The sequence below is a fragment of the Phymastichus coffea genome, unplaced genomic scaffold (genome assembly GCF_024137745.1).
Source record: "Phymastichus coffea isolate CEN01 unplaced genomic scaffold, Cenicafe_Pcof_1.1 PCOF00048, whole genome shotgun sequence".
Taxonomy (NCBI): domain Eukaryota; kingdom Metazoa; phylum Arthropoda; class Insecta; order Hymenoptera; family Eulophidae; genus Phymastichus; species Phymastichus coffea.
Genome location: NW_026706859.1, coordinates 18054 through 44609, shown reverse-complemented (window position 1 = coordinate 44609; position 26556 = coordinate 18054). Strand labels below are relative to the sequence as shown.

At 48.4% G+C, this 26556-nt stretch overlaps 1 protein-coding gene across 1 annotated transcript in view; it reads right to left on the bottom strand.

Annotated features, from left to right (window-relative positions):
• LOC131665238 (uncharacterized) overlaps positions 1-26556 on the bottom strand; it is a 45458-nt gene that overhangs the window by 5055 nt on the left and 13847 nt on the right. The window contains exons 2-9 of the mRNA XM_058936991.1: positions 25165-25365; positions 12318-12751; positions 10755-11298; positions 6706-6961; positions 4914-5182; positions 3564-3872; positions 2501-2743; positions 454-838 (exon numbers count right to left, since the gene is read on the bottom strand). Coding sequence (XP_058792974.1) covers positions 454-838; positions 2501-2743; positions 3564-3872; positions 4914-5182; positions 6706-6961; positions 10755-11298; positions 12318-12751; positions 25165-25321 — 2597 coding nt within the window. The 5' untranslated portion in view covers positions 25322-25365. The remainder of the gene's footprint in view (positions 1-453; positions 839-2500; positions 2744-3563; positions 3873-4913; positions 5183-6705; positions 6962-10754; positions 11299-12317; positions 12752-25164; positions 25366-26556) is intronic.

Sequence of the window (26556 nt, the reverse complement as noted above, 5' to 3'; positions counted from 1 at the left end):
GGGCGTGACATATTTGTAAGCATTCTCGTGTAATCGTCACATTTTCCACGTACTACGAACTCGTGGCAAAGCAAAAATTTAGTGAAATACATCGCACGAAAAAAGATCCAATGAAATAAAAATATACCGGAGAGCAAAATTATTCGTTGTCACGAGACGCAATGATAGGTAGTATCGTTAAACGATAATTAGTGTTATACAGCTCCATATGATTTTCCGATTAACAAGAGCAGTCAGTATATCGCAGTTTCTCATTAGCAAATAGCAAGCTCGAAAATTTGAGGTAAAAAGTTCATTGCGATCGATAGTAATTAGCACATTGGGTCAAGTAGAGTTCACTCGAACTCGCCGAAACCCGAGGGGCACACGACTCCAGTTAAAATCGAAGACAGCCAATAACAAATATTAGCAATACAAAAAAAATAACAACTAATACAGATAAGCAGCACTGACCTGCAGGCCTCGTTCTCGCCACGGCAAGTGACACTTTTGCACGGATCTCTGCAAGCACACATAGGACATCCAGTAGCCGGATCCAATTGATAGCCGTCCCTACACTCGAGAGTGCAATCGATCTCGGGACATCGTTGAGGCGCCTGACACTTGGGCACGAGACCCTCGACGACACGAGTACCCGCTGACTCGCGACCTTCCTCATCGACACACCAACACATGCCCGCGTGACACTGCACCGGTTCGAATTGGCCGTCGTCGTCGCAGCGTGGTATGTAGCTCAATCTCGCCGGCTCGCCACTCTCGCGAGCAGCGTGCTCGGCCACTGCGCGCGCGTGCTGGCATGCCGTCGCCATCACCGGCGCTATGCACTGCGTGCCGCAACCTGACCAGCACGGAACAAGCAAAACAAACGCCAAACTTAGTTTTCATACGAACCGTTCGCGCCCTCTGTTCCCCATCAGTGGATCGAGTCGATTTGAGTCAGACGTGGTAAATGAGTTTTGTCGAAGCTCGCTACTATCCGCCAAGAACTTTTCAAACGCGCGTCGAGTGTTTCGCCAAGAACTTGCAGTCGTAAATCTTGGGAGGAGTACAAAAGTTGTTTTGAAAAGGTATTTTTCTCTCACTATCGTCTTTTTTTTTAACCAGCCACAGCTTTGAAAAAAGCTGTGTTTTGAAAAGAAACTTTTCTTTGGCTGTGCAGGTTGCCCTTTGAAAGATTCTAGCTATGATGCTTTTAGACAGCAACAATGGGCGAGGTCGGCTCGGCATTTTTTCTTCTCTCTGGTAGAATCCAATTATGTCAGTGTATAAGGGTATGGGTCTGGGCTCGCATCTTCAAGACTTCGACGAGAGAATAAAAGTCCTCCTTTTTTTCCTTCCAGCGTAATCGAGTTTTCAAAGAGAAATTCGCTTGGCCGTCTCGCCAAAGCTTAAAAGCTACGGACAAAAGCGCGTAGCTGGCTGTATAAACGATGACTCGCGGAAAGCACGCGCGCGCGCGTTTTTCGACAGCCGGCAAGAACAATGCGAGTCGCGGCTGGGAGCGGCGAAAAGAGGGACACATCCACTTAAAATTACACGAGCGCGCGGCGGCGATATTACAGGGCCATAAATCAAGCGGCAAGCGAGCGCGAGCTCGTAAAATTCAAGGCCGTAATATACAGGTCGTTGATTCCATCGGCAGGTAGGCTCGCCACGGCGGCATAGCTGCCTACAATTGCGCGCGGCATGCTAATGTCGCGGAAAGACAATCGGGAACAATCGACGCGCCTCCGTCAAATGCGCAACCGGCCGCGTGTAAAGCCTGCGCCGCGCTCCCTCCGGCGTCAAACATAATTCCCGCGCTCTGCGGCATTGTACCGAGCCACGGCTGTCGCTGCTATTGCTGCTACGGCAAATAAGCCTCCTTTCATGGCTCCGATGGCGCGCCCGTCTCTGCGCTCGGGGCCACGGACCAGCGCCGCATTGTCCTACACTGCAAGCTCAATTAGCGATGCCTTGTTTCCAATAAACTGTATAATTTATGAAGTACCGCCTTGATTTGCCATTCGGCTTTGATCATGCTAATTTGATGTTCGTGCCGAAGTACGCCGTCACGCTCGTTTTGCATTGGAACAAGATGCGCGCGCAACCGCGCTCTCTTTGCAAGTGAAATCGGCTTTAATTCACGCCCGACGCCGCGCACACACAGCTCACAAGTTGCACCGTAGGAGATATCCGATTTGAGAGGAAAGCCGCCCTGGCGAGCGACTCAAAAGATTAAAACATTCGAACTTGCAAGGCGCGCGAACAGCGTGCCAAAGAAAAACGACCCTTGACGCGGCCTGCCTGCGAACTTTGCGAAAATCCACATTGATTTGAGCAAAAAAGGGGGGCAGGATCTGCATCTCTATGGAGGGATCGAGATCTCGGGGCGGCCGAGTCGGTGCAACTTCGCGCCAACTTTTTTTCTACGGACGGGAGAGTCGAAAGTTGCGCGCGCGCGGCCGCGACTTTTTCTCTTCTTTTCTTCGATGGCGCGCCCATAAATATTCATACGCACCGGTGGAGCAGCACTTGTCGCCCGCCGCGCACTCTTGATCGTTGCTGCAGAGCAGCTCGCAGCTGGAGGAGCTCGGCACGAGGTACGGACACTGTCCGGGTTTGGTGGCCAGGCAGGCCGGCACCGACGGGCAGTTCTGCTCCGGGCCGCAATTCACGTCGACGAGACTGCAGGCCTCGTCGGCCGCGCACTGCACCTCGCGGCAGGGATCCCTGCAGCGGCACACGCGGCAGCCAGCGGCGTCTGAGGGCAGAGGATCGAGCTCGTTAGGCGCGCAAGTCCACGCGCCCGCCGAGCTTTTATTTCGCAACGTCTCGCGCACGGTTAATCTGGCTGCAGCTGAGCTTCTCTTTTGAAATATGCACGTCCGTATAACAGCGCTATCTCTCGCGCGAGCACTGTCATTACTGTCACGACACGTCGGCGCGTTTATTAAGCTTATTCTCCTCGCCGAGACGGGCTTTGAAAAGCAATACGAAACTTTTTCTCGCTAAGAATAAACAAGTTTATGAATGCTTATCAACTTGCTGCTGCTGCTGCTGCTGCTGCTGCTGCAGCTGTAGATCTCCCTCGAGTTTCATACGAAAAATTGAGCTTCATTAGCGAATACGAGCGTGCTATTATCGCGTGGCACGCCTCCCGTCACCGTTACGTAGAAAAGCTTCTGCTTCGAAAATATAACTGGCGAGAAATTGGCCTTGGAGGATCCTATTCTCGCGTTTGCCGGCGCGCTGCTTGAATTGGAGCCTCCCGGCTGCCATGGCAATTTCGCGAAACGATCGACACTCAGTCGAGCGTGCACGTTCTCACGACCGCGAATTGATTATGCATTAACGAAATGCAGCAGCGTTGTTGATTCAGTTGTCGGGTCCGCGGGCAGATTGAATTTGCACGGTCGCCGAGCACACCGATAACATTAATGACTCGGCTCGCTTTGCCGATAGTTTCTGCGGCAATAAGGGAATAGCAAGCTCATATCCGTGGGAGTCGGCGTCGCCACTTGCGGAACGGCGGGCCGACCGTCCGATAGCTATCCGCAGACTAGCGGAGATAAGACGCTCACCGAGCTCGAAGCCGTACGCGCATGTGAGATTGCACTTGAAGGTATCGCAGAGGTTGAGTAGGTCACGCGCCTCGTTGCAGTCCATCGTATGGGCGTCTGACTCGAAGTTAGCTTTCAACTTGACCCCATACTCGTCCACGCACGAGCAATTCTTAGTGTCCTGCTGCTGCTGCTGCTGCTGCTGCTGCTGCTGGCACTGGAGTGCGAGGTAAGAGCCGTCCTCGTCGCACTGAGGCGCCGGCATTGCCAGACTCATGCCCTCACGAGTGCCCTCCATTCGCTCGCTGAAGTCGCGCAAGTACTCGCACACTGAGAAAAGAACGCTCGGTTACTGCTTTGCTTTGTGCCAGAACTTTTCTCCTTTCTTCAACTCTTTGCTAATTAGCCGACGCTTTATTCGAGTTAATTCACTTGCGTGTGCGCGCGCGTATATGTGTGAGTGTGTGGTTTAATTAATGCGCTAGAGAACTAGATTCTAATTGCCAGTGGCTCCGCGGCTAATTGCCGGTGCTTTGGTGCCTTCGACTACTCGCTTTTATCCTCCTACTGCGCATTGCATTTGAAGAAGTGGCCCCCAATGAATTGAGAAGACCGAATACTTTGACCGAAAAGTAGGTGTCCCAAGTACCAAAAATACTTGGGACATTCTTTGTCGCGCTGTCGAGCTGTTGGCCGCTTAACATTCTTTTAGTAAAACGTTAGCGAATTCTTTTGAAAAAAGGACAAATAAAAAAGGAAAAAAACAGTTTAGCCCCGTGCCATTTCGTTTCGCTCTTCCTTTCGCTTTATTCGGTTTATAACATTAACATCGTAAGACTCTTTTTCGTAGCTCGGAAACAGAACGGAATTCCATAAATCGAGGCGTTCCATTCATAAAAGTCCAACTCGACCGCGAGACCCACCAAATTCTAACTGAGCGGATCGTCCAACAAAATTCCGATTGATAAATTCGTGCACGAAGAGTCCAACTTGTGAGAATGGCGATAGCTTTTTATTCGCTCAATGTTCAATAAGATTCTATCGCGAAAGATAGAATATCGTATTGCTAAAGCAAATGTGTCTGTGCAATATAGTGTGGATCCGCTCAAGCGTTCAATAAAATTTAAAAGGAACTGCACAATTGACAGTGTCGATGATTGTCAGACATAACTTCGTACTCGAAATTACGTAGAATTTGATTGCAATTCTTGCGAGTTAGATTTTCGTCGCGCGAATTCATCAATTGGAATATGTTGCTATAGAATCCACTCAGTCAGAAGTTTGTTTGCTGCTGCGCTCGAGTTGGACTTTCAAGCAGAAGGCGTTGAAATGGCGAGGTAAAAGAACGAGCAGTTTGTAATGAAAACTCACTAGTGGGTGGTTTGACGGGAGCAGGTACAACGGGGCAGCAGACTGACTGATCGGCCTCGGGAACCATAATGCACTCGTGATTTTGCGAGCAGGTCTTATTAGCCGAGCAGGTGATGGCGTTGCCGTCTTTGTCGCTCAATGGCGAGCCCGTAACACAGGGATTCTTGAAGGTTTGCCTCTTCCGGCACTCGGGTTTCGTCGGGCACAAAAAGTCCGGACAGCCGTCCTCTCGGCGTAGTGCGCACTCTTCGCCAGGTGGGCATGGATATCTGCAAGACAACGTCATATTTATTTACCGTAGATGTATTTATAAGCTATCGATCGCAGGCGAGTTCTAGTTTAAAATAATCTATGCCGATAAACACGTTACAAAGCGGTGGATAAGAAAAATCGCTCGGACTTTCACGGACGCTCGCTCGCGGCCAAGTTCATTTCGAGAACGTTTTCTATTCTCAGTTTGAGAATTAGTTTTACGCCGGCAGAGCGGCAGCAGCTCGCGTTATTTACGCAATTATTATAAATGACAATATACGACGACTAATTGAATAAGAAAGGCAGAAAAATCTGCATAATCGAGTTTTGAAAGCTTTGCCTCGCAGTAATAGTTTGTCCCGAGCAAATACAAGAGGCAGCGCATAAAAGTAAAATGCTTCTCGCTAAGGGTGCTTTCTACCCTCTCCGTCGTATGCATAAGATATTAGTACAGTAATTTAAAGGACGCGCCTCTACAGGCACGAGCTAGAGAAGAAAAAAATATCACTACGCCTTACATGAAAGTTAACGAGATTTACCGTGTAACTGCATTTGTTCGTTAAATTAAGGCAAACGATATTTGCGTCTGACCGACTTTGGTCGGATGCTCTTGATCTGTCAACGCGAATGCATTATGCACGCGAGCGTTAAAAAATACTACTTCGCAGAATAGCAGCAATATCGGTATTTTCCGTTAACGCCAACTTTATGTGCCGCGTTCATATTACATTTTTCTCCAAAACTCATGAAATTCGAGGGTGCTACGTACATTACGCGACGCGCGCATATTTTTGACGACTGTATAGCTAGTCGCAAGAAACTTGACGTGTGCTTGCGTAATTGACATTCGATAAAGCGGACCATAACAATTTTATGACTAAACAATCGTAAAAAAGTAATAAATACCGGCACGTCTGTTTTATTAATTTCGTTTAAGAATTGTAGAGCTTGAAAAAATGAACTTATAATTGGTATAATAACTCCGAGAGAGGTGTACATTAAAATATAATTAGAGGATCCAATAACCGACTAATCAGTACTCGGAGCATTGCAAATTCGTAATTGAACCGTGCATAATAGAGCTCCGGTGAAAGATGAAACACCAACGCGGTATCAAGGCGGTACGAATTGGCGGCTTCCGAAAGTGTAATCGTAGCAAGAGCCGTTCCGGAAAGTTGATCAAATTGAGGTATGACGAATAATCGTGCAGATCTTGTCTTCGAGGCTATAATCCGTCGACAGCGGCAGGACGGTGGCGTAAAGCGCATTTAAAAATAGAAACTTGAGAGAGGCGCTATATAGCGTGGCTAACAGCAAATCGGCCCAAGCGAGCAAGCCCGACAAGCTAAGATTTCTCCCTCTAGCCGGGTATGCATGAAAATCCGTGCTCGGGACGTGTGTCATGCCAGCGCGTCTAAGAAAATTGGATTGCTCGGGCAGGCACACACGCGTCCTCTGTCTCTTTCTCGCACGTCAGCTGCGAAAGCGGCAACGATAAAGGAGCAAAATCGGGTCGAGAGCTCGAGTGGCAGCAACTTACCCTTCGCAGGGGTCGTCGCACTCGCAAGTCGGGCAGCCAGACGCGTCACTCTTGAAGCCGTACTGACAGACCTGAGCGCACTGCTGCAACGTGCAGGCGGACGAAGGCAGCGATCTTCCATGGGCGGCAACGGCGCCGGCTTTGCACTCGACCTTCTCGGCCGGACCCATTGAGCCGCCTACCTTTTTGCCCGTCGGATCCACGCACCAACATACCAATCCGTTGCGCGAGCATTGTCGCGGCTCGTACTCGCCGTCTGCCAACAAGAAACGCAACAGCCTCGTTTTAGATAAGAATTTTCCAAGCCAGTTGTGCACTTTTATCGCCGGCCGTTTCTTTCAATTTCAGACTCGCTGCTTGCCCCCCAGAACTGCCGTGGCTTATCTCGTTTTCGCACGAGATGAATGTCACTGTTTTTTATAATGTCTAGCTATAGGATTCCTAGCGGAGAGCCTTTCCTATCTTACACACTTATACTCCTCTGAGTTACTTTATGACTTTTCTTTGTAATTTTCGCAACCCAAATAAATTTTCCAATCAGCTTTCGCTGTAAGAAACGAAAAAGTATTATGTTCGAGGAGAATGAGTAAGTTGGAAAGAATGATATCGCGTGGAATGAGTTATACTTTTCTGAAGGACAACGTGCACGACATTGCATGAATGATTCAAACGGTTTGTCAGAGGCGAACTAATTTCGAAAATTTCCCTCGCAACTTTACTTTTGCTGCGCCAAGTCCACTTTCGTCCCAATTTTGCCGAATAGAAAAAAGAAACTTTGCCCAAGTTTTTATGTTGAATGAAGTCCGTGCGTCATATTATTCCACGAGGAAAGCTACGACCTGAAGACAAGTCGAAGAAGCGTCGATACCCATGGTATATGGCTTCTCCAACGAAATTCCCTGTCGATAATTTGTACTTGTCGGTTTAGTTCGACGGTAGAGGGCCAAGTGACCTTTGCCATAAATTTCAATAGTCGATTCGCGAAGCCTGTTGATATGAATTTATGGCATTTCACAGGATAGAAGAGGAGATGACAAGCGGGAATCCGAGAATCAGGCGGATAAAAATTGATACAAACTCGGGCAGGGATAAGAAGTGATAAGAAGACGGTTTTTATCCTGAAAATAATAGCTTATAGCTTTACGAGAATAAGCATCGTGGTTGAATGCCATTTCCATGGAAATTCTGAGAGCTGATTCGGGTGGGATCATTATAAGTATAACTTATCTCGGGGAGCGATCAACCTTTGTCGCATTTTCGGGCAGTCGACGATAATAGGTAAAGCCGATTTTGCCCAGCTGCGTATCTTTCATATAATCTCGCTAACGTCGGAAGAAATAAAAAAACAGTCGTATATTTCAGATGAAATAAGCGAGTGGAGCTCGTGGCACGCGTACACGCACAAGGCACGTAGTTGCGCACATCAGAATGACTCGTACTTACAAAAACTTATTGGGTGAGGTGTGAGCTTGCGAGAGCTTTACGACAGGAACTTTCTTTCATATAGGCATATATACAGGGAGGGTTGGTAGTAACAGTTGTGGCAGAGAGCCCGAATATGGACGCAGAGAGGGGAGAATGGGCGTACATGTACAGAACGTGCTAGTCGAATCTTTTGAATCTGATTGAGCACTCGACGTATTGCTTTATTGTCGAGTATCTTTCTATCCTTCTCTCTCTTTCTCTCTCTCTCTCCCTCTCTCTCTCTCTCTCTCTCTCTCTCTCTCTCTCTCTCTCTCTCTCTCTCTCTCTCTCTCTCTCTCTCTGCTTCGCGTTAGCTGGATGGATCCCTCGAGATTTTATAGCTCTAGTTATGCTTGCAAATACGCTATATGTTGTTTTTCCATTCTTAATGCTTTTCCTCGTGCGCCCGCGCGGGTAATGCTAAATGATCTGACCGGAGCAGCGTATACGATTTATCGGAAATGTTTTTATTTTTTTTAGGGAGACAGAACTTCCAGCAAATTCGATACGGCTGTTTTGTTAGCTAACCTGCATGCAGGAAAAGGAAAGGAAAAACATCGGCGAATGTTATTTTATAAAATTGAATTTGAGTTTTTTTAGGGAGGGATTATGGTCTGGGTAACTAGACTTGTTAGTTGAAGGAGCGAGTTTACTGTGAACTTCGCATTCAATTTCCAATGACGAGTCGTCTGCCTGTAGCAGCGAGCGTAGGCAAATTAATTTGAGAAAGAGAGAGAGAGAGAGAGAGAGAGAGAGAAGCATGGACATTTGAAACGAAGGTGGATACAGCGTGATTAAGAGGAAACTGGGCGCGGAGAGATTACGAAAACGGTTGTGCGGTCGAAACACACAATCTCGGTGGGAAACGCGCGCAGGCAATCCTTCAGAGGCGAGAAGCGACTCGGCGGCGGCGCGTGTGCGCTACAATGGGTCTTAATCAAGCTCTCGCATATTCGCGCGATGCCGCTCAGCGGTCGGCGAGCGAGCGGGCGCGTGTGTAGGCGCGCGCGCGCGTCCCCGTCATATCTGCCTTTTATACGACAACGCAGGGCTAATGCGTTCGCGCGACAGAGCTTTCAAGCCGAAAGCGAACTGTACCGGGCGGAGAGACACCAACTCGTCGTTGTTGACGTCGACATCGCCTTAGCGAGAATTCCTGGCGCGCGCGCGCGCTCGCACGTGCGCTATAGCGTGAATGCAAGCGCTCGCCAACTTGATTAATTAGACTGCCAGGAAGATGCGTTGCGTCTATCCCTTGTGAAAGCATTCTCCGCGTCCTGCGAATTCGGGCTCAGTTTTCAATCGTGGTCAAACTGTCTAGTCTCGAGGCAATCCCCGCAATTGTACCGGGGTTGGCTTTTTTCGGCGGCTGGATCCGTCGAGCCGACGATGCAATGCGGCCCCGAGAGCGTAACTCCGTTAGACTTACGGCTCGGACATCGTTTGACGATAGAAACTGGCAGGCCGGCGCGATGCGAGATTACCCCTTCGAAATGACCTTAGCGAGGCCCCGTGAGCTCGCTCGCGCCCGCCCAATTTATATGTCGCTCGCGCCTGCTCAATTTGTATATCGCTCGCGATTTCTCACTTGCCCGCGGCGGCAGTTTACACGCGGCCGCCGTTGTCGAGCGCTCACCTAGCATCGCTTCTCTCCTCTCGCTCTCGCGCCAAGCGGAATCCGGTGGAATTGCGACATAAACAATAGAACAATGCCAATGCGGTACGGCGTACATAGCTGGCGGTCGCGGCGGCGTTCAGGCCGCGAAATTTATCGTTCCAGCGCGGCGATCATTAGAGCGGATTGTAGCTTGCGCGCGACGAAAACTCGCGACGCAAGCCTGACAATTGCCGGCGGCGCAATTGACGCTGCTCCGCGAGCGATACCCTGCGAAAGGCACGCGTCTCCGAAGTGCGAACGCCGCGCGACAGAGCAGCCATGTACTTTGGCCCCTCGCGCCGCGGATAGGAAATTGCCGAGACGACGCTCGCCAATGGTAAATTGCTTCCGGCCGAAGGCCGCAAATTGATGCAGTCTACTCAGCCGCGGCCGCTGGAATTTCGATCTAAGGAAAGTGCCTCGAAAAGTGCGTCCTCCGCGCTGAACAAGCGAGATAATGGTCCCCCCTTCTCCCTCCGGTCGCGCCGGTTGCACGAGTAATGCTAGTCTACCGCGCTAGTTTCACCGCGGGATAAACTGCTCTTGTGCATAAAGAAGAGGAGATCGAGAGCACAGAAGACTGCCCAAGGCTAGAAATGCGCCAGCGAATACCTAACGGTTGTAAAGGGTCTCGTGATAGCGGCCGTCCTTCTTTTGAAGTGCCAGAGGCACGAGGAGCGGCGCGCGCGCGCGCGACCGGGCCAAATGGAAAGGGAGCCCGGGACCTGCGTCGTAAAAATCTTGCCGGCGGATTCCGCGTTGTGAAATACGAAAATTGCCGGGCGCGCGCGCGTACGACGGACTGTTATGACTGCGGCGGTGCTGGCGGCTGCGCCTCTACGCGGAACCCATCTTGCGCATGCCATTCCGAATAATGGCCGCTGTAACAATGAGAAAGGCGCGCGTGGGCGCGGGACGAGTGACTCACCCTCGGCGCACTGGGGCACGTATCCCCGGCCCTGCCTCTCGGAAATGCTGAGCAGCTCGGCGAGCATGCGGTTCCGGTGGCAGGCGCTCAGGCCCTTGGGCGACACGCACACGCTGGCCCCGCACTTGGCGCTGCCGCAGCACTTCTGCGGGCCGGGACACTCCAGGTCGTGCGTGCACGGCGAGCCGCAGTGCTCGGGCTCCTCCGCGGGACAGCTGCCGGGGCGTCGGAGCTGCTTGCTCGCGGGACAGCACACGCCGTACTCCTGGCCGTGCTCCACCAGGCAGCGGTACATCGGCGGGCAGTTCGGCTTGCCCGGCGAGTCGCCGCACAAGAACGGCCGGGGCGTGTCGCTGATCTGCAACGGCTCGCCGGCGGGACACACGTTCGCCAGCGACTTGGCTTTGCGACAACTCGGCACCGGTGGGCAAGGCGGCTTGGCGCAGGGCACGTCTATTAGCTCGCACGTCTGACTGCCGGGGCACGTGACTCCTCGGCACGGATCGCGACACTCGCAGCGCGGACAGCCGCTCGTCGCTTCGATCTGAAAGAGAAGAATCAAAGGACAACGGGGACATTGGCGAGTGGCGGCAACTCTTTCTGGATTGCAGCCCGCGACCGACGAGTCGGAAAGATTGCCGACGCGCATTGGCGGAATCAATTCCGCTCTCAACCTGATTTGCTGCCTCGAGTTTCGACGCGAGCTGGATCGATCGACTCGAGCTTCGCTACACTTCTTGCTCTTAGCTGCGCGCGATCCATGCGTTACACGCGAATGCGACAAGAAACAATTGCACCGACGTCGCGGTATTCGCAATGGAAAATGATTGGCCAAACAGTAGAGGCGCATCGATCTGAAGGCGCGCGTCGAGCTGGCCTCTCGTTTTCTGCCCGTTTATTTCTGTAAGTAATCGCGGTACGCTGGTGTACACGAACAAGAAGGAGGAAGAGAGCAAACTCGGATCCCGATGAAAGATTATCCTCGAGGAACATCGTTCATTCCGAATGTTCGCGCGCGCCGCTGCGCGCTCTCTCGAAACTTCATCGCCAATTGTTTCGCTACGAGCGACACTAATACATTCCTTTGTTGCACTTACTTAGAGTGCTGCTCGAAGCGTCGAGAGAGCCCAGGTTTTCGTTTCGATTTAGATATTTCAACGTTCGAATGTCCGCGATGGACGTGCCGCGATAAGGCAATCCGACTAATACAATTTCACGTATAGATGCTAAAGTGCAAAGAGCAAAGAGAAATTTAGCCGGGACTCTAATTGGAGTGGAGAAAAACAATCTGGGCCGCGCGGGGCTGTAATCCTCGCGAGTCGACTGATCAGTCGTAAAATCAGGGAAGCGACTCGGCAGCTGCGGCGCCGGGTCGACTTCACAAATCACAGGGATAAGCCTATCAGCCGGAACAAGCGATAATCCGGCCGTTAATCTAAGCCCTCGGAATAACAAATCACCCATGGGTTGCGCGGCCGAGCAAAAAGCGAGCGGGAATAGGAGCTGGAAAAACAAACGAAGCCCCGGAGGACGCGGGGAGCGCGAGAGCCGCGCGCAAATTACCTCGAAGCCCAAGGGACAGAGCATGCGGCAGGAATGCGCCGGGCAGACTCGTGGATTGTCGCAGTCGACCAGTCGTCTATTGGCCGCCCGCGTGCCGGCAACTTCGCCGCCGAACTCGTCGACGCACCAGCAGCTCGCGCTCGCGGGCTCGCACTGCACTCGCTCGAACTCGCCGGTCGCGTTGTCGCAACGCGGGATCAGCTGCGGTGGACTGCGGGGTCCCAGGGCTCGCGCTCGGCGCTGCGCCGCCAAGGCCAACTGCTCGCAGCCGGTCAGCTCGCCGGCCACGCAGCGCGAACCGCAGGCCGTCTCGCAGCACCGCTCCACCGGCGCTCCGCAGTCCGAGTCCGACTTGCAGACCGCCGAGCGGGCCGGGCACACGTTCTGCTCCTCGTAGGCTGGACATCTGCCTACCCCTCGTCTTATTGCGTTTCCTGCAACACCCACGCGCAAACACATTGTTAATCTTTTTCATTTATTTATTTATTTTTTTATTTATTTTTTTATTTATTTTTTTTTTCTTTTGGTTTCCGCATTTTCACATGCGGCTTATCAATCAGTTCAAATCTTCATTGCTCGGAACCCTTTTCTTCAACGACACTCGTTTCTCCCTAACTTTTTTTTCGGCCGAGCTTTATCTTTTCTTGAGGTAACGACTTTTTCAAGTAGGAAGATTATGACGCTGAATAAATGTCTATTTTACGGTATTAGGCAAGTTCGCTCAAGACCGAAAACTTTTTTTTATTTTTTATGCATTTTAATTTATCTTTTATGGCTGGTTAAGAGGCTCTTCCCGGTAATTATCAAAGTTTTTTGATACGCTATCAATCATCGACAAATATTACTTTCTGTAAAAAGCGCGGTAACAACAAATAAATTACGATAGCAGAATTGATGTGTTTATTCGAGTATTACGTGATGGGGCGTGTTTACTCGCTTAACAAGCAAAATAAACAGCTCTGAAAATACTCGACGTGTAAATCACTGGCGTCCCGGTAGAACCGACTCAGTCCCAATTTTATGAAAACTGAGTGAACGCTGGATTAATAATGTTCGAGTACACCTACTTAATCGTGTGCAACAAAATCAAAATTCAATTTACACTAGCTTCGGAGCCTAAAAACTCACAACGTACAATCCTCCTATCTTAAGAAAATGATGAGTCCCCGACATCTAGCATTGTGATTGATAGATGTGAAAAAAAGAACGCGAAATTTTGAAATTTTCATATTCTTTGAAATAACCGTATTATGTATATAGAAGTGTGAGATTTATATTCCCGTAGTAAATTTAATTTAGGAATAATTAATATGGATAATAATCTGCAAAAAATGGAAATATACCGTTAATAAATCGTTAAAAAAGGAGAAATTCTTTTTCAAATTAACCTCGAATAATTAGCACGAATCGATAATTTGATTAGCATCTGTGGAATTAATAATGTCGTTTTAAAGTGTGATTGGAAGAGAGAAAGAATGAATAAAATAAAATGGAGAAAATTACATTTTTTTACATCGTAAAGTGAGTTATAGAAATGGAAACTAATTATCAGAATATTAAATGTAAAAAACGTTTATGGATGTTTTCAACGAGGTAACAAAAGAATATACGATGTTGAAAGGTATTACTAATACGAATATAATGCCGAAGCTGTAGAAATACTATCGAGTAAATTGATCATTGTATGATACAAATAATATAATAATTAACAGAAAAATAAGACTAAAATAAAAGTAGTGCACGCTAATTACGCTATTAATTTCAAGTTAGTATATCCCGTAAAAATTGTTCAAGTGTATTTGTTAAAAATTGTAATGTAGCTGATATGACATTGAAAAAATCTCAACAACGTTATGAAAGATACCATTTCAAAGAGTCTTAATAATTTTAGTCCAATATCCATTTCTACAAGTAATTTGCCCATATTTTGTGTTTTTTTGAACTATTATACCTGAATATTATGAAAAAGAAAATTACTCTACCGGTTCTACCCGAACTAATATATTCTTCTGATATATAACTTCTCAATAAGAATAATATCCACGTTCGTCCCGCTATTGTATATTTTCATTGAAATCATCGTGATGCTTCAAATAACCAAAATAATCTTAGGAATCTTTAAGCTTTATTATAAGACTTTTAAAAGTTATATTTTAAGACATTTCGATGCACCGCATATTTATGTAGTACTTGTACAATATTTATGAATGATTAAAATTAAAAAATGTACGTGCACAATAGTCTTTATCCTTTTTTACTTTTTCTTGGTCTACTTTTAGATAATATACTACTATTATTATAATAATCTTCTTTAGACAAAGCTTTTAATATTCATTCAAAATTCACGTGTTCGCAAATGCATAAATATCACATTTACATAGCCAGATGAATTACATTGGCGAATTTTTTTTATTCGAACATTCGCATACGATATTTCTCTTTTACGTGAAAATGACAAAGCAAGAAACCTCGAAACAAAAAGAAAACAACGGGAAAGTCAGCACTAAAAATGAAGATAGCAAAAGGCAATCTAAGCATAGCATTATTGCGGCATTTGTGCTAAATACCGCGGTTTGCATTCATGCTCAACATCCCGGACCTCTCACATGCGCGCGATGTGCCTGATCGTCGGCACCCACGCGTCATCGTCGCGAGGCCTTTCCCAGGAAACGAGAAGGCATCCCGCGCTGGCAAACGATAGCGTCATCGTGGACATTTTGGCTCGGCTGTACACGTACCAGATACATATTGGTGCGGCGCGCGTGCGGCACGGAAAAAAAGTGGCGCCGCCTTTCATTCGTTCGCGCACGTTCCGTGCGCGTAATAAACATGGCCAGTGGAGTCCACCTAACGGTGCCTCGCATCCTACTGCCACACTTAGTACGAAGCCGCTATGCCTCGCCACGGCCGGAGTGCGCTTTTCATCGCATGTTGCTGATCCTCTCCTTTCGCCTCCTTCTCTTTCTTTCCTTTCTCCTCTTCCGCTCTCCTTATTTCGTTTTTTTTTTTACATAGCTGCAATTTCATCATCGACCCGCTGCAGCGCGTCATGATCGCATTGACGCTTCACCACGACGATCATTTTATAGGCACTGCGCGCGGTTTTCATGTTTTTCTTTCTTTTCGCCTGCATTCTTGGCGCAACCGCGAGTACAACTGGAGCGAACGATTCTTGGAGATCTGATTGATTAATTGCGCAAAAAATTAAACGCTCATAAGCGGCTGCGTAGTTTTTCGCACAGTTGTGCTCGAAGCTCGCGTGTCTGTTTCGTGTTTCTCCGGAAATGATTTGACTCGCGACCTCCTTGCGCCTAGACCACCGCAATGCTTTTAATGGCCAGCCCGTTATCTCACGATTGGCGCTTGCCGAAGCCTATAGCACCTAGTAATTTGAATGACGAAGAGACTTTTGCGTTTGGCGATGATGAAATTTCGTCGAAGACGCACCGAGGCGTGTTTCGTCTATGAGAGAGCAATTAAAAGCGCCAAATTAATTTACAAGTATGTCTCTGCTTCAACACGCTTCTCTCGTAAGTAGTTTAAACGCTCGGAGCTATGCGCGCGTAGTGGCAGCGGCGCGCCGGCAGCAGACTGTTCCAAAAGTCCGGCTTACAAAACCATCGTTCAACGGAAAGCACGCGCGAATGCGAATAAAACTTTGATAAATTCAGTCTCCTTCTAAATGATTGAATGCGAAAGCACACAGACATTGGCTTGAAAAATTACGCTCATATTTCTTAACTTTATTTATGATAGAGAGAGAGAGAGAGAGAGAGAGAGAGAGAGAAGCTTTTAACTTTATCCCTTGCCATTTTTTTAAAACGCTACCACCAGCATCTACGTACGTGTAATATTAAAAATTGACTTGGAGCGCGTTTGCATTTTTTACAATTCGCATTAGTGTCCGAAAAAAACAGCGATACAATAATGCATACGCATCAGCTACACTGTAACACGCTACGTAGGAGGCGCAGACTGAGGGCGGGGGATGGAATATAATATATTCATGTTTTCACCGCACACACAGCTAATTCCCCAAAGTGTCGGACGGAACTTTGCGTGAATGTTGTTTTTTTCTTGTAACGAGGTCGATGTCCGTCCTTATATGTTACATCCATGCATGAATAATGATGATGATACGCACCCTCGTCATACGAGCAGCATAATTGACGAAAGTAAGTTTGGAGTTCTGTAAGGTTTGGCCGTGACCTCAAATCGTATATTCCGCACGTCGTTTGAAGAAATTTACCCGTCCATTGGTCGTCATCCTAAAAATTTCGCTCTGCAGTGTTCTTTTCACTGTTTTTACTCGATGTATTTCAGCTTTCTTTTTCGCCGAGTACATAGATTGTTCTAGTTTGTTCGACAGAACGAGAATTTTGCAATCTGATATAGCAATGAAATTATATTGTTCCACGCTAATTGCAAAGAATAATTAGCACGACGTACAGTCTCTCGACGCGGGCGGATGTTGCGGCAAGCGGACGAGATTAGAAGTATATATGTGTGTGTGTATATCTATATGCAGAGGACTTTCATAAATAGCCGGTACGTGCAGCGCAATATAACGCGAAAAAGCACGCTCGAAAAAGGAAATCGCAGAGCGAAGGTGCGCGCGCTTTACTGGCAGACGTACATATACATTGAATGGGAAACGTCGAGCGCCGCGAATTTAGCGAAGCACGTTAGAGAAGACGTGCGCGCGAGATCAAGTCGCGGGGAAATTTTTTCCTCAATTTCGTTCACTCGCAATTTCATTTTCCGGCTTATCGACGAGCAACACGTCCGTGGGTGCTCTCGCGCATGGGAAAAGCGGCTTCGCAGGCAGCTTTCTATCGAAAGTGTGGCTCCCGCATGCTGATTGACGCGTTTCACCGGGCTCGCGAGTCGCCGTGCGCCTCTGCCTCTGCGTTGCCGCACGGGCTGGCAGGGAAAGTCAAAAGCAGCTCGCGCGAGGTTGTGGCGTGTGCTGGGCCAGCCCCCTCGCGCAAGAATCGCTCCGTAATTAAGCCACGCGCGCGCGAAACTTGGAAATACTGCTGGCGCGGGCGCACACCGGCACGTGGGAGTTGGCGAGACGTGCCGAGAGAGAGAGAGAGAGAGAGAGAGAGAGCAACTCGCCCGGGAGAGGCGGCGGCATCTGTATGTGTCCGATCGCGCATGGCTCTGCTGTCGCGAAACAAGCCCATTGTCTGCCGTGGTGCCGTGGCGTGTGATCATTTCCGAGGACCGATCGGCCAGGCTTCTTTTCAAACTTTCCCTTCCTTTGTTTTTCGCGCGCTCGCGCTCCTTGTCAAATTCGCAGCCGAAGCGTCTCTGCCTCAGACTTGAATACTAATCTCTTTATATTGTCATCGACGCCCTCTTCGAGGCAACTTTATCGCTTGCCGAACAAACTTGGAGTGTGCACTAGGCGAGGCTCAGCTCAAGTGGCGTACTCAGCCAATTTCGTATTTGCTTCGTTCAGACGAAGGCAAGTCAATCCCATGCCGTATTCTTAGTGGATTTTCAACATTTTAGAAGGCGCTATTTAAAAATTGCATGTTTTTAGGATGATTGAAAGTAACGTCGCCTTTACAACCTTTACAAGTGCTAGGCAAACCAAGAACGCCATCGACATTTCGCTCACTTCATATAATAAATGTAGTTTTATAGAGATACTGGGAACAAACATTAATTATCGGTCACAGTATACGACGGCACATAAGTTATCCATTCGGGTTATAAGGTCTTCACGTCGTTGAAAAGTACTCGAATAAAAATGGCAACAGGTCTTCCGCGCGCGTGTAAATTGACCAAACGATACAGCAATATACTCCGCTGCGCACCCTCATCTTCTTTCTGTCTAGCGCGGGAAAGTGAAAAAAAATAAGATAACATTTTATGGCTGACTTTTTTAATTCAATTACAATGATAAATTCGTGGAGTCGCGTCGTAAAAATAAAAGTTTAAAGTATATATAACAGTGACATTGAAAAATCCCTTGGCTCCTTAATTGAAAGTTTAAAAGCCTCTTTTCTGGACGCTGTAGTAAGTTGCTCGCCAACTTCAACACCGTCTTATAAGATCTTCACTCGGGCTGGGTATAAATGAATTTCTTACGCGAGTGCTTTTGAAAATTTTCACTCTTGAAACAAAATTCGCGCCCCCTAACGAGACAAAAAAAAAAAAAAAGGAAACGAACAAGAGGATTCGAATGCTAATTGTAAAACGCTTAGAAAGTGCACGCGCGGCCACGCGATAACGATTTCCACTTTCGAATAACAAACTGAAAACTGTACATTTTAGCAAAAGCGTTTCTAGCTTTATGACTGAATGGCCGTCGTGATTGCATGGTAGAAAACGAAAAAATCGTTTTTCACGCGGAAGCAATGTTTAATTGCGAGTAATACGATATTGTAACTGTAGGTTCGTTCAGGTTATATAAAACGGATCGATATCTATTTGTAAGCGTCTCAACGAGGCCATCCGTGTAATACGCTAAACGAATCGTGTGACGCGAAAGTACTCGCGACGTTCCATTTGTGTCCGAGAGCGAGCGCGCAAACATTTAAAATTCCGAAACAAAAGCTGCCGCCTGATTAATAATCGGCAATTGAATAAGACAATTTCTCGGTGGTGGCGGCGGCTGCAATGCAAATCACGTAATACAAATCGCTTTAATTCGCTGTCGGAAATCGCGACGGGGGCATTAATTCAGCGTGAAAATTTCGCGCTCGCGCGGCTCTCCCGGGCCTGGAAAATAAATTGGATTAAGAAATTTGCTCGGCCCGGAATTCATTAACTTCGCGAGCGGATCCTCTTCCGAGCTTCTTCTAGTTTTTTTTTTCCTTTTCCTGTAATCACCATCGCCGTACGGCGCATTATAAGTACCAACCTTGCTGCAATCAGACTTTATCGCAGGCCGATCTCTCTGTCTCACTCTTTCTCTCTTTTCCTCTCTCGCAACTACGTCGCGCGGGATGCATAACGAGCACTCTGTGAGCTGCCGTCGTGCGGGCGGCAAAAAATAGTTTGAGTTTCCCTTGTGGCGTTGCGCGTACAATCGAGCTCGAGCGGAAATTCGGGCAATAACGTGTGACCGAGGATTTCGCTGTACAACTCGTGCGCCCCCCCCCCCCCCCCCTCTCGCCCCCTTCACTCGGACTTTTACATCGTGTATGCGAGAGCTGCAAATAAATTGCTCGTGCACGGGGATTTACACGTTTCCATTCGATTTTTCATCTGTCCACGACAGCTTTTGCGCTTCGTACCTATGTGTGTACAAACTCTTCCGCGCAGTCATACAAAAAACGTCTCTAATAGATTAGATAAATCCCTGGACGGGACTCTCGTTTAATTCACGATAAACCCATGTGTTGACATTTCAACGCTCAAATTTGCTTCTGCCTTGAGAATTACGTTGAACACTCTTGCAAAGTATAAATTTACACTCAGACTTTTGCCATGATCAACGCCTGAGAGTTTCTAGTCGTTTAAAATCGCACACTACTTCGTAAAGGGGAAATAACTGACGCGGCGCTGCTATTTCCAGTCGGGAATGAGAATAGCGTAGCGAGACTTTTTCTTATAATTGAACCGAAGAATACCGAACTCAGGACGCGTCATCTTTTCGCAAAACTTATATATAAACTCTCTGCACTCGACTGCTCCAATTAAATTTTAACGACGAGCAGTTTTGCCTGCTGCTTCGCGTCTATAGCCTATGAAAGCGTTATCCGTGCTATTGCTGCTTTCGTAGGAGGGAGGGCTGAGAGGTGGCGTAAAGGTTTCCCGCGGGTAATTTCCGGTTTCGTCATTAACTGCCGTTGACAAAGTCTCAAGACGGCTTTTATGCAACATTCTTTATACGCGCCCCGGCCCTTGGCGCGCTGAGAGCCTTTCGATGTTACTATTAGCCGAGCTCAGCTCGATTATTAGCTGCTCGCGCGATGCTTCGAGAGGGGAAGAGAGGGAAAGGTCAAATTAAGCAATGTCGGACGATTGATATTCCGCAGGGAAATGGTGTTGCGGGCATGCATTGAGTCGTCGCTGTCGAGCCAAGCGAAGTGTCCGCATACACATGGCGAAATTTCACGACAGATGTGCAATAAAGTACAGGTTTGAGCTTGAGGAGTTTGCTCGCACGAGACATGTCTTCGTTCCCAGCTAACCCACGTATCTTTATACCCGGACTCGAGCGCATCCAGCTCTCGTTATATAGCCCGTAGCGTGGCAAGCTGTCGTACAAATCATCCATGTACATATTCGCGCGCCGAAGAGAGTGAGAGAAACGAAAGATAAATTGGCCCACGGCCTCGTGTATACGTACACGTATCTCTAATAACATAAGATAGTCAGGAACGTTTGCAGCGCGGAGAAATTGTTTATTTAATATAACGGGTGCGCGCAACAGTGAATAGAGGCAGGATCGTCAAATGCAAAAAATAGAGATAAATACACAGAGCGGCCCTGAATAGGGTAGGAAAAGCCGAGAGAGAGACAGAGTTTACACTCGATAAGCAGAGCATTGTGTCCGCAGTGGCGGAACACTCGAGGCTATGCACGCGCACCAACAGCAGAACTCAATTTTATTTATATAAAAGAACGAGACGTCAGAGAGAGGCGAGCGTTTTGTGCATGACGAATGGTCGCGCGGCTCAAAGCTCGGCGGAATATCGAATTCCATTAAAAGTCCTCTTTTGCGCGCGCAAACGACAGTTCTCTCGCAGACCGGAGAGTCGCCGATAATGTCGCGTCACTTTTCCCATTCAACGCCCCATCCCCTCCACGCAGGTTAGTGCGGCACTTTGATTTTCGGACGTTTCCGCCACGGACGACGTGTCCTTCGCCTACTCCTCCTTTTTTTTTTCTTTTTATGCCACGTCGTGAAAAACTGAGCGGTCGACGAGAGCTGTATCGGAAAAAATATGAAACTGGCCTACGCAGTTTATGCGCCTTTTTTTCGCGAGAGAGGCTTACTTTTAACGGCCGCGTTCGCCTGATAAAGGCTTCCAAAGTTTTTTTTATTTTTATACCTAATAAAGAGCGCACGATGGAATAGCTACTCTCTTATTTCGAGCTCGATAAGCTGGAAAGACCGAGAGCCGCGATGCTCGATACAATGTTCCACAAAAAGACAAGTCTTTGGCGTAATTTCCGCGACATTGAACCATACCGCTGGGCCAATTCACATTTCGAGAAAACTAGTTACACCTTGTCTATATCTCAGCTCGAGCATCAGCAAACGTTATTGCGCTCGGTACCATCAAAATTATTTGAGAAAAGGTAAAGCACTGCGAATCCGTAATTTTATTAAAAATTTTGTTTTTCCCTTTTGCAAGCGCGAGAATAAAATTAAAGAGCTACGCGTGGCAATTTTTTTACGATGTTAAACGTGCACTTCGCGACAAGTTTTTAAATCGCGTGTTAAAAAAAATGTGCCGTTTTAATTGTCGGTAGATTATACTTTCCGTTTTCCCGTTTAAATTGCGGTAAAACTAATTCTCAGTTTTGTTCGTGCCCCGTAAATTCAAGAAGTTTTATTGTTTTCAATGATCTCGACCAGTAAAAAACGCCTCTCTCTCTCTCGGGCAACAACCGTTTATTACTTCTCGCCAACAACTGACTTTTCCGATCGCAACAACATCGCTGTCGAGGTTCTTTTTTATCTTTTTTTATATTCTTTACCGACGCAACAATTTCAAATCAAGAACGCAGCGCGGGCAGGCTGAATCGAAGCGACGATAAAAAATCGATACACGATTTGGCGTCATTCAGCGAGCTGGAGACGACGACGACGTCGACAATCGGTGGGAAAAGCGCGGTGCGAATAATAGAATGGGCTGAGCGCGCGCGGGCGCGCGCGCGTCCCGACGCTCGCGTGAAAATTCTCAGGCGCCGCATTGCCGTATGATTGCGAAATATACGAGAGTTTCGATTTTCCATGCCGCTGATAAATTCACCCCTAATCGAATCCAGCCGCGCCGCACCAGCCCGGGGGCAAAAAGAAGTAACAAGCAGCCGCGGCGCATATGCTCATCTTTCAGCGCAGCTATATATATATATTAGCCTTTTTTCTGCTTTCTCTCGTCGTGAGTGATGCATGTGTATGTGCGTATGGATGTGTGAGTGTGAGCGCGCGCTCGTGTATACGTGGATGAACATGCCTCTTTTAGCTCGATGAGCGTGAGCTTTCAAAGGGCAAAAGGGGGCGCGCGCGGAAGAAATGGGAGTGAGTGTAGAAAAGCGGAAAAAAGCACGCAGATTATTCATACGTGTGTTTCCGCTTTTCCGCTCTCTCTCTCTCTCTCTCTCTCTCTCTCTCTCTCTCTCTCAAGCGTTTGCAAACAAAAGCGTAAAAAAAGTCTACGCCATGATTAACTGCGTCGAGGGAATAATTTTTGTGCTTTCTAACTTCGTTAATCAACACGCACAAACGAGCTTTTATTCGAGTCATTTCTTCAATATCACAGCTACGAACGCTCAATTAACCCGAATGACCGATGCTATTTGATACGCCGTATTCTCTCGTACGGTACTCGCTCGACTGACATCCGAATAATGCATTCTTTGGCATTTTTCGGTCACAAGGCAGTAAATAGAAGCGAGGAAAGTAGTCGCGAATTCCGCAGACGAAGACGAAGCCAGAGAATCCGAGAAAAAGAGGAGGAGGGTAGGGCAAAAAAGAGAATGCCGCCACCGTCGCCACGGAGAGAAAGAAGAAGAAGAACCGAAATTCTCCCGTACGTGACTCCAGAGCCGCGGCGCTCGTCTTGCGGCAGAAGATCCTGCGCCGTAAAAATCGAATGAGGACTTAATCATTTTTCAGCGGGGCTCTTCCGTCCTGCCGACTCATCGGAAATTTTTCGATCTCTTTGCCAGTGTGGAGCGCAAGCTTTTGCCAAAATAAAATGGGGTTCCGCCAATTTTCTAGTAGCCGCTGCTTCGAATACCTCTATCCTTTATGTGTTATAGTTCGATAAAGTCCTCGTAAGCATCCGCAACGTACAGTGGATTGTAGTTCGATTATCCGCTTCGATATGATCACTGGATGATTTCAACATTTTCATTCAGCTTGAACCAAAGTTTCGATTAATCATATATAATTGAGAATTGACAGAAAATATATTCCTGTATTGTTCTGATTATTAAGTCCAACGTGTTAGAGATTTCGAAAAATCAATGCATTCTATTTCCATTTCCTAATGAAAAACCCGCTGGTCAGATCCCGCGCTATTTAAAGTAAGCATTCGCTCAGTCGAAAAACGTCACAGCTGTGGGTCGTCCATTTTCTCGGATCTATTCTTTCTTTTCCAAGAATATTATATATTAATGGAGCCTTTTAGTTTCCATTAGGCATGATGAATTTTCGTAATAGTTTACATATTGAAATCGCATCATTAATTCTCGGTGTGTTATCGCATAGTTGAAAAAAGTGGAGAGATTCGATAAAAGTAATAAAAACGTAAAAGCGGTAAAAGCAGCGAACGAACAATTCAGTCTCTGTGCATTAAACTTTATTTGATTCAAATCCACTTTCAAAACTTACACGGCGTTCCTGCGAAATTTTCGTCGCACGCGTAAGCCCCGTTGGCAATCTAGTTTTAACCGCATCGAGAACATACCAAACGCTCGCAACGGGAAATAAAATACAAAACGAAAGTAAAGAAATAAAAACAGCGAGGGAGGGAGATAAAATGACAAGCGAGGAATAACAAAGAGAGAAAGCGAGAGAGCGAGAGAGAGAGAGAGAGAGAGAGAGAGAGAGAGAGAGAGAAAGGGAAGGGGACTTTAACATTTTAATGTAGCTCACACGCCACATTTGGTATTCGATTGCAAGTTAAATTACATCTGCGGGTAGAATTTATCTTGCGGTAAGGAAGATTGGATCCCCCGCTGTAGCGAATTATTATTAAAGCGTCATCATGATTACAAGCCCGGAGCCATACTACGTGCAGCGAGTGGCGCAAGCTCTCGTTGGCGCGCGTCTCGCCTCGCGGCAGGGAGCAAGAGCGAAGGCGCGCCACGATTCTCATCACGTCCCGCCGAAGAGCGCGGCCGGCAGCTTGCCGTTTCGAAAGCTCGCGCGTGTTATGTGCTTTCCATTTCGCGACGACGGCGCTTGACGACTCGACGTCGCCGCCAATAAATAATCGCAGCCGCGGCGCCCCTCCGCGCCCTGGCAGATTTTCCGCGAGGGCGACGCGCTGGAAGAGGCGCTACCGGCGACGTACGTATAACAAGGCGCTCCCGTCGGGGCAATAAACGATGCGCTTTGACGCTTTTTGCTCGGCTCGCGAGGTGGGCCACGCCATGCGGGCACGCGAAAAAGGACTTGCTAACGAGATTATTGCGCGCGCGCGAGCTGCATGGTGGTGCTCGCTTGTTAGCTCCGACGAGCCAAGGCTCCCAGCCCTGGCTGCGCGCCCATCGCTCTAGCCGCGCTCTGTACACGCGTAGTTTATCTTTCGCGACGTTCGATTTGTTGCTCGCGCTCCCGTTTATGTACCTCCGGAGGATTTAGCTGGAGGTCTACGCTCGAACGAATATCCATTCGATGCAAATGGCTTACGTCGCCGTGACGTTCGTCTCCTTTGTGTCGATGCGGCGCAACGTCCGCGTTTTTCCTTCCTTCCTCTTTACGTAGATCTCTTTATCCGCGTTCGTGACCCGTAGTTATTCATATCGAATGGACAGCCCAGCGACTTGCCAATCGAGTACCGAATAAAGCCCCGCAAGCGACGAAGTGAAACGATTACCTTGGCGCTAACGAACGAAGAACGAAGAGGAGAAAGATCGAGGCCAAGCTGATGCGAGCCGAGAGAAAGGGGAGCACGTGTAGAGGGCGTAAAGAGAAGCAACGTACCGGCAGTATAGGCAGCAGCGGCAGCGGGTGCAGCAGTAGCATCGGCCAACGACGACGAGTGGAGGGCCAACGTCGAGAGGATAAGAAAAATACTCGACGTCAGCCACAGAACGGCGGTGCGGCGGCCGAGCCGACCGTTGTTCGGCGCTCGGCGCATCCTCAGCGCATCAAGTGGCCTTTTGCTCGAGCCACCGTATACACCTGCAACAAGAGTCAAGCAAAAAAGCACACGTTACTCACTTAATTACTCGGAGTGCGCGCTGGCCTTTCAGCCAGCTCGAGAAATAGCAAAGCGCGCGTCTTGGAAAAAAAGAAAAGCAAGGGTATGGAGGAAAGGCAAGCCAGAGGAAATCCTTTAACAAGACTAACGAGAATGAAATTCATCCCCAGCCCCGAATCGAGCCGAGGAGGCAAAAGCGAGCTAGGTTCGATTGAAAGCGCGTCAGAGGGAGGGGCTTTCTTGGTCGAGAGCAAGTGCGGGCGACTCTCAAATATTAAGGCGAGGGCACGCAGGGCCTTAATTCCATTATCGTGGGCGAATGTGTAGGCGGGCTCTACATACGTATCTATATAGCTCGAAGAACCGCAGAGTTTCTCGTGGAGTGGGAAAACGTTTCATTCGAGCGCTAAGCAAACTTGCGCTCCGTCTAACTACCAACTGGGATTTGGCGGAGTGGAGCGCGCGAGACGACGTCGAGGCCGCTCGTCGTCGCTGCGTCTCGTCGCACGCTAAGAGGATGAATAACAATGGGCCGAAGCCATCCAGCTCCTTATTCGTTATTCGCCCGGGGAATATTCTAATGCACTGGCGCGCCGCGCGTCACCTGGCTTATTCATGAACTCCCCCAGCCATATCCTTAACAGGCGCGAGCGATACGCGTCTTATTTCAGCGTCCGCCAGCTACGACTTCGTACCTTTTGATATCGCTGCTTAAGTTCCATCCGTCCAAATTTATTCCGGCTCGGCGGCAGCCCCCGTCTTTCGCGTAATCCCCGCGTTTGTCTCCGCGGGCCAGTCCGGGCTCCTCTTTCTCGTCCTCTCGACTCGCCGGTTCGCGCCACCCTCGTGATTTTTTAGGGCTCGCTCTCCCTCGCACCGCCCCGTGCGCTCACGGCTGCTGCTGCTGCTGCTGCTGCTGCTGCTGCAGTAAGTAGCTGCAGCGGCGGGGCATGTATACGTAATGGACGCGCAGCAGCAGCAGCAGCGAAGGCGAGTGACGTGTGGCAGGCCGCTTGATTCCGCAGCAGCAGCAGCAGCAGCAGCAGCAGCAGCAGCAGCAGCAGCAGCAGCAGCAGCAGCAAATATTAAATTATTCATCTGCATCTTTGCTACGGCGCTGCTGCTTTCGGGCAATGCTAAAACGCACGTCGATCAAACTAAGAGGCAGACGT